Consider the following 8,517-nt stretch of genomic DNA (forward strand, 5'->3'; position numbering starts at 1 on the left):
AACGTGGTACCGTTAGCTGGCGCTTTTCTGTCACAACACATTAAAACGAGTCAAAACACATTAAACCGATTAATAAAACGGATTAAAACACATTAAAATGCCACAACACGTTTTTCTGTCACAACACGTTTAAACAGAGTCGGTTCGTTTCTCCAGACAGGATGTTTAGGCGTGGAAGCACCGCTCCTTTCTAAGAGCACGCTGTTTCTCTCTAGCAGCACCGTTTGCGGCTTCTAAACCGATGTTTATTTGGCAGTACACCCGCTATCCACTAGGTGCCGGCGCTTGCTAAGTTCAAGGCGCGTTTCTACTTAGCGAGATCCTTAGTAGCTCAGAGCCCTAGCGGACAGTTTTCCGATCGCAGCAATGTTCATTTCCCGGAAACAGATGGTTCTTGGCCCTCGAAGCGCTCTTTAATACCTGCGTTCTGTAGCGCTAGTTATCTGCAAGATTTGCTTAGTGTCCGTTTCATTTCGGTTTCTTTTCTTGATATATTTTTCTGTCGGAATTACGGTTGGTTTTGGTTCCATGCACTCTCTACAATGTTACCGGTTTTCAATTGCCTGCTAATTTTCGTGCATTTGTTACTGTAAGGCCGGTCGGAGCTCGGACACGCCCACCCCCCTTCGCACAGCTTAGCCCTCCCTTAAAAACCCCGCCAAAATGCAAACGAAGTCTTGTAAATCTACCCAATAGCAGTCGAGTCTTGTATGCAAACGAATTCTTGTAACACTACCCAATAGCAGTCGAGTCTTGCATGCAAAGAAAGTCTTGTAAATCTACCCAATAGCAGTCGAGTCTTGTATGCAAACGAAGTCTTGTAACACTACCTAATAGCATTCAAACCCTGCCTACCTGCCAATAGCAAGCTTGCCTTGCCCACACCCTCCTCTCCCACAACCAATCAAATGCCTCCACTCCCTATAAAACCCCACATCTGAGAGGAATCCGTGTGACAGCTCCGGCCACTCCTGTCGGACCGCAGAACCTCGCCTAGGAGCAGAATAAATTTGGATTGGATCTTCTTGTGCTGGCCTCAGATTTTTCCTTTTAAACTCGGCAACAACCTAACAACCCTTACAGTTACTATTGAGTTTCTTAGTATCTGGCTGGTCTCCGCCCACGGGCTCCGGAGAGCATAAATACCCAGGCTGATGGAGTACAGAAGGCTCTCCCTCCTTGATCAGCGGAAACATCTGTTTCCTCCTGGTCTGAGGCTTAAGAGATGGAGCAACAGTTTCCTGGCTGTGTGAAGCGTGCTTGGGATTCCGCAGAGGTGGCGCCAGAGCCCCACCCTCCGCCTATTGTGAGTTCAGAAGATTGTGGGCCGTGGCCTCTTCCTTTCTATCCAGTACTGGGAGAGTACTCACCGGCCAGCTGTGATTTGGGGCTGCTTTCCAGTCCTTGCTGGCGGCTACACTGGATCTACCCGCAAAACGGACTCTTTCCCGGAGTTCAGAGCGTCTTGGAACCAAGTACAGCCCAGCCCGCTGACTTCAATTGGCCCGGGACACAGAAGCAGCAAGAGGCACTTGTAGAAGAGGTGGACCAGGCAGAGGAACCCAATAGACTCACACTCCAGCCGCTTCCCTTGAGCAGTCCTCCCCAGCTCTGGGACAGACTGGAGGACACCAAGGCCTGTGACAGCGGGCGCGTTTTGGAATGCAGCCATCCTCCTGCCTTGGATTGGTGGCGCCATCTCCGGGGTTTCTCAGACTGTCTGGAGTGGATTCGTCGCGTTGGTTGTGCAGCGTTCTCTGTGCCCTGGGCGTGTTGCCCACGGATCTGTGGAGCTAATCAGCTTTAGAGAGGAGCAGGAGGCTTTCGAATTCTCCTCCTTGAAAAGATTCTCTTACCAAACATCTCCACCTAGAAAATAAAAATACATTAAGATGTGCCTTCATTGCTGGTTGTCAATTTTTAAATTCTCTTTTCTCTGATGTTTCTCCCTTGTTTCGGGTCCCTTACTACTTGCAGTTTCCTTGTTTTTTCAACATTTATATGTATTGCATTATATATTTCATTTTTATCTGTTTCAACTTTGAGAAATCTATATTACCAATGTAGAATTATTCTTAGAGTTTTTGGCAAATTTAAAATTTATTCATTTTTTCCATTTTGTTTTTAAATCCTATTCATAATATTTTTCTAATTATTTCTAAATGTATTGTTTTCATTTAATTTTATTTCATTTAAATTTATTTCATTATAATAACATCTTTAACGTTACTATAATGTCTTAATTGTTAATTTTATTTTTAACGAATGTCTTTTTCAGTATAGCAATTCACTCAGGAATTTTATTCGTCGTGAGAAGACTGAGGTGTTTATCAGTCTTTGCTATTCTCATGGATGGACCATGCAATTTCTTATATTAATACAACTGCAGAGATAACCAGTTCCTAATATTACTTGTTCTGGTGGGGCAGCCTGGCTCACGGCTGTAATCCCAGCACTTTTGGCAGGAGAGGCATGCGGATCGTTTGAGCTCAGGAGTCTGAGACCACCCTGGGCAACAGGGTGAGATCTGTCTACAAAAAAGTACAAAAATCAGCCAGGTGAGGTGGTGCGCACCTGTAGTCCCAGCTATTCCAGAGGCTGTGATAGGTTGGTCACTTAGGTCAGGAGGTTAAAGCTGCAGTGAGCTGGATGGTACCAATGCACTCTCCAACAGAGCAAGACCCTGTCTCAAAATAAATAAATAATTGAAAAGACTACTTATTCATGGGTCTCAAGGCTAGCAGTCCTTCCTGCATCTTTTCCTTTGGAATAGTTTAGCGTTGTTTGTAAGAGAATTACCAATTGGTTAATGGTACAACAACTGGGTTTAGCTCCGGTAGGCACTGCGGGTCCGGGTTGGCCCTGCCTGCTTTGTCTGCTTGTCAGGAGTTTTAAACCTCTTACACTCAGAAGATAGCCCTAATGGTGGTTTCTCTGCATAGCAAGTTGTGATTTAATCAGAATAAGTATCGCTTTATTTCATCTTCGATAAAAATGCTTAACTCTGCGTTCAACATATCTTATTCTGAGCAAGTCCTGAGTTAGGGATTTCTTACAGTAACAAGTGCATGCTTCTATTCTAAGTGCCCCTTGTAGGGAGCCAGCCCTACATCACCCATGGGTACCCAAAGTTTGGTGGCGACAAAGGAAAGAGAGAAAGACAGTCTAAGAGAAAAAGTGGGACCAGGGGACCATCACTTCATCACTCTGGAGGTGACGGTGAAGGTCCTAAGCTCTGATCATTCACTCTATTTATTGGATACAATCACTTTGATCTACTGGGTACGGGTGGAGTAATGGTAGGGAGAGGGTGATGGTGGAGTGAATCAGTGAGGCTGAACTGAATCAGTGAACCGGAACCAGAACTGGTGTGCCATTCTAAGGATTGATAATAGTGGCAGTATGGGAGTTTCACCAAACAAGAACATGTGGTTGGAAATAGAGGAGGGACAGCAGGGGATGGGGAGTTGGGGAGAGATAGCATAGGAGAAATGCCAGATATAGGTGAAGGGGAGGAAGGCAGCAAACCATGCTGCCATGTGTGCACCTATGCAACAATCTTGCATGTTCTTCACATGTACCCCAAAACCTAAAATGCAAAAAAAAAAAAAAAAAAAAAAGAACATGTGGTCAACTTTAGCTTATTATCTACATGCAGCGGATAGAACATGGGCCTTACAAGGAGCCTACGAGTCTGGCTATGTCACAGTGCTACAAAGGTGTTTTACATCCTTGAGCACAATGTTTATGGTAACAGAGTGAGGTCACCCTACTCAGGGACATGAGACATGAAGAGGCCTTCCTCCTTAGAGGCCTCCTGTGGCCTTCCACAGTTTGTTGTTCCTTGTTTATATGTTACTCATAACCAATTTATGTAGGCACTCTGTAAGTCCTTTCTCCTTTGCAGCTTTTCCCAACACCCCTGTGAATGTGATTTCTTAGCTCTTGCAAGTCCATATTTAGTCATAACCAGTACTAGCGTAGCCATGCCTGTGACTTCTTAGTCCCAGTAACTTTTGGTTTCATAATAACTTGTCCTGCTTTAGTTATGCTTGAATTTTAAATATATAAATCTGGGCATGTCGATGAAGAAGATCTTTTAGGAGTAGCAAGTAGAGGTTTAGCAGTGCCTGCAGTCCCTTAGTTAGAAGTCTCGGTGAGACCAAGCAGATATTGATATAGGCATGGCAGCGATCTCACAGCTGTGAAACCACTCTGCTTAGAAGTGTTTAGATTTTCTTCTTTGTAGAGTCAGTTTTCCGTGTTTTGCTATTTTTGAATTTTCATTTGATGAATTTTTCCAAATGTATTGTTTTCATTGTGTGTGTGCACGTACATTTCAGCCAACTTGCCCTTTTAAAAAAACAATAGTTACTAATTTTTGTTTTGCCAACCCTCAGCCTTTCTGTCTGGTTTGCCTGACTTGTGATCCCCAGAACTAAATCCTCTACTTTTAGCGCCTTAATAGCCTTTCGTCGATGGCATTACTGCTAGTTTTGTAGCTCAAGGTGCTCCTCGATGGTAGCACTGCCTGGTTGCTTCTGTGAGGTTTGCTAGAGCCCAGGATGCAGAGGTGCTGGGTGACCCCGTTTTGGTGCAACCACTCCGGGGTTTCTCGGTTTATCAGGCTGTGTTTTGGAACAAACTGCCAATTATTCCTGGGAGCCGAGTGTCTCTCAGTGGCGTTCCTAGCCGTTTTCTTCAAAAGTGGCTGTTTCTCCTGGTAGCACCGCTTGTTGGTGACATCAGATGCATTTCCGTGGCAGTTCGGGTCATTGCATGGAGTGGCCGGTTTCTCACTGGCACTGTGCCGGATGGCAGTTACTCCATGGAGGCGCAGCTCTCAGCAGTTTCCCTTAGTTCTCTGTGTCGGCTGTCCCTGTACCAGCATTTGTGGCAGTATTTCTGTCACAAACAATCGAGTCTGTGTTTTCTTGATGACAATGCCATTCCTTTCTCTAAAACCAGCTATGTCTGTAATTTCTCCTGTTCACAGAGTCCTTGGTTTCACAGAGCCGGTTGTTTCCAGGTTCCTGGACTGCTGTTTGCTCCGTGCTAGGGAAATTGCACCTGGTACCATTAGGTGCTCCGTGTTGGAGTTTTGAGACAGCGTTTGGAGATAGGTGCACCTGCATTGGCACCTGAAGAAAGCATTATCATTTCAAGCTCAGTAGGGGCAATAGAATGAGTGGTGTTAGAGAAAGCAAGCAAATACTTGAAGAAAGGGCCACTCCACAGTACTTTTGCCTTTTTTTCACTTTTTTTTTTTTTATTTGAGACAGGGCCTGGCATTTCATCCAGGCTGGAGTTCGGTGGCACAAGCATAGCTCACTACAGCCTCAACCATCCTGGGTCGTGCAATCCTCCCTTCTCAGCCTCATAAGTAGCTGGAACTACAGGTATGAGCCACCATGCCTGGCTAATTTGTGTGTGTGTGTGTGTGTGTGTGTGTGTGTGTATAGATGGGTTATCACTCTATTACCCAAGATGGTTTTGAACTCCTGGCCTCAAGTGATCCGCCTGCCTGGCCTTCCAAAGTGCTGTGGTTGCAGGTGTGAATCACCGAAGCAGGCCTATTTTTGACTTCAGATAAAATAATTCCATATCCGAGGTCCAGGTGAAACAAAACAAGGTAATAAATTACTACTCCATAGCTCTGAACAGCAGGTGTCTTTCAGTGCCTAAACTCAATCAGAAGCCTGGGGCAAAAGTAGCTCTCCAGAGCAGTCCATACAGATTGCTTCTTGCAACATAGTGCTGACTGAATAGCCTTAAGCCATCAAGAGAGGCAAACTGTTACCTAGCAGTGTCTTTATGTTGATCAACTTATTCACAATGGTAACTTTTTTCCCTTTTTTTTTTGGAGACAGTCTCCCACTTTCACCCAGGCTGGAGTGCAGTGGCATGATTTCCACAACCTCTGCCTCCTGGGTTCAAGTAATTCTTGTGACTCAACCTCCCTAGTAGCTGGGATTACAGACGTATACCACCACATCAGGATAATTTTCCTGCATTTTTAGTAGAAATGGGGTTTCACTATGTCTGCCAGGTTGCTCTCCAACTCCTGGCCTCAAATGATCTGCCCATCTTGGACTCCCAAAGTGCTAGGATTTCAGTCATGAACTACCCTGCCTGGCCCACATGGTAACTTTTAAAAATGGTCTAAAGCCACGCGCAGTGGCTTACGCATGTAATCCCAACCTTTTGGGAGGCTGAGGCAGGCGGATCACCTAAGGGTGGGAGTTTGAGACCAGCCTGACCAACATAGAGAAATCCTGTCTCTACTAAAAAGAAAAAAAAAAAAATTAGCCTGGCGTGATGGCACATGCCTGTAATTCCAGCTACTTGGGAGGCTGAGGCAGGAGAATCGCTTGAACCCGGGAAGTGAAGGTTTCGGTGAGCCAAGATCCTGCCATTGCACTCCAGCCCGGGCAACAAGAGCAAAACTCATCTCAAAAATAAATAAATAAATACAATAAAAATGATCTAAAACCAGCTCTGTACTCATAAATTCAACAAATTAGATAAAATGGATCAAACATGCAAGATCACAGTCTACCCAACTCAGGCAAAATAATCTGTAAATTTTTGTAATTACTGAAGATATTGAATTCATGGTCAAAAATCTTTCAAAAAACAAATCGAGAGGTTTTTACAATTTCACTGACTAATTTTACTTAATATTAAAATAATAAATAAGATGTGGGCTGGGTGCAGTGGCTCATGCCTGAAATTCCAGCACTTTGGTAGGCCTTGGCTGGCAGATCCTGAGGTCAGGAGGTTGAGACCATCCTGTCTAACACGGGGAAAGCCTATCTCTACTGAAAAACATGAAAAATTACCCAGGCATGGCAGCGTGCACCTGTAGTCCTAGCTACTTGGGAGGCTGAGGCAGGTGAATCGCTTGAACTGGGAGACAGAGGTTGCAGTGAGCTGAGATCGTGTCATTGCACTCCAGCCTGGGTGACAGAGTGAGACTCCATCTCAAAAATAAATAAATAAATGTGAATAAGACAAATTCTACATTATTTGTCCTAGAAAATAAAAGAACATGGAATACTTTCCAACTTATTTTATGAGATCAGCATTTTCCTGGCAAACACAGTACACTGAAGGAATGACTAACCAATATCGCGCCTAAACATAGATGAAGAAATCCTCACTGAAATATTAACAAATAGGAATCAGAAATGTACATTAAAGAATAATACTCTGCCCAAGTAAGGTTTATTCCACATGTAAGGCTGGTTTAATACTCAAAGTCAATCAGTATGATTCTCCTTTTTTTTTTTTTAATGAGGTCTCGGAGTCGCTGTCTGTTGCCCAGGCTAGAGTGCAGTGGCGAGATCTCGGCTCACCACAACCTCTGCCTCCTGGGTTCAAGGGATTTTCCTGCCTCAGCCTCTGAATAGCTGGGATTACATACATGCTCTACCATGCCCGGCCAATTTTTATATTTTTAGTAGAGGCGAGGTTTTCACTATGTTGGCCAGGCTGGTCTTGAACTCCTGACTTTGTGATTTGCCTGCTTTGGCCTCCCAAAGTGCTGAGATTACAGGCATGAGCCACCGAGACTGGCCAATTCATCCTATTGATAGGCTAGGTGAGAAACACCATATAATCCTATCAAATGATGCACAAAAAACCCTTAAGAAAATCTATACCTATTCATGATTTAAAACTTAAAACCAGCAGTAGGCAGCCACTCTCAAAGGTCTCCTGGACAAACGTCTCTGGCTCCAGTAGTCTGACTACGGAGCAAAGGACAAGTTGCCAGGGCGGTTACGGGGGCGGGCATCTGTTGGGACCCTCTGCACACTCCTGCTCTCCCAAAGGCTCCTGCCACTCTTAGCAACATGGGAATAGAGGGAATTTCCTCAGCTGAACAAGGAATAGCTACAAAAACTTTTAGCTAAATTGTATGTAATAGTGACAGATTCAATGCTTTCCCCATGAAATCAGGAACAAGGCCAAGATACTCGTTCGCTCCAGCCATTTCTATTCAACAAGATACTGGAGTTGTTTGCCAGTGCAATAAAGTAAGAAAAGAAGTTAAAAAGCATATACATTGCAGGTGAAAAAATGAAATTATCCATACTTGCAGAACACGAGCCTATGTAGAAAATCTTAAAGAGTCTAGAAGCAAACTTCCAGAAATTATGAGTTTAGCAAGGCCTCAAGATAGAAGAGTGCAAAGTTCCAGGGCCTTGGAAGAGGAGAATTTCCTGCAGGAAGTTCTCAGGTTTGCTGCCTGTTCACCGGATTTCCTGTAGACCTAGCCTGTGAGTCACTAGTCATGCATGATCTCTGGCTGATTCTCCCCTCTATTCTCTGCTTAAGACACGCTATTTTTGTATTTTTTGTTTGTCCGGCAACCAGCAAATCTAGGGGACCAAGGGTCCCCGTGATAGCACTGGCACCAGCAACCAGCCGCCCCGCAACCCCCGCCCCTGAGCCTCATCCTTACCCAACATCAGCAGGAACACAGGCAACAAGAATTTCACAGTTGTGTACAAT

The 8,517-nt window shown here is 44.6% G+C and overlaps 1 protein-coding gene across 1 annotated transcript; it reads left to right on the plus strand.

The window, feature by feature from the left end:
• Positions 1-801: 801 nt before the first annotated feature.
• LOC135274862 (annexin-2 receptor-like) lies at positions 802-1,969 on the plus strand. Its single transcript, XM_064375946.1, has one exon. The coding sequence runs from the start codon at positions 1,226-1,228 to the stop codon at positions 1,805-1,807; it is 582 nt and encodes a 193-aa protein (XP_064232016.1). The 5' UTR covers positions 802-1,225; the 3' UTR covers positions 1,808-1,969.
• Positions 1,970-8,517: the final 6,548 nt, after the last annotated feature.

This window comes from Aotus nancymaae, unplaced genomic scaffold (genome assembly GCF_030222135.1).
Source record: "Aotus nancymaae isolate 86718 unplaced genomic scaffold, 86718_ANA_hifiasm-v0.15.2.pri h1tg000014l, whole genome shotgun sequence".
NCBI lineage: Eukaryota > Metazoa > Chordata > Mammalia > Primates > Aotidae > Aotus > Aotus nancymaae.

Bases quoted from the DNA above. Each gene is read 5' to 3' on its own strand.
- LOC135274862 (XM_064375946.1), top strand. From the start codon at position 1,226: ATGGAGCAACAGTTTCCTGGCTGTGTGAAGCGTGCTTGGGATTCCGCA.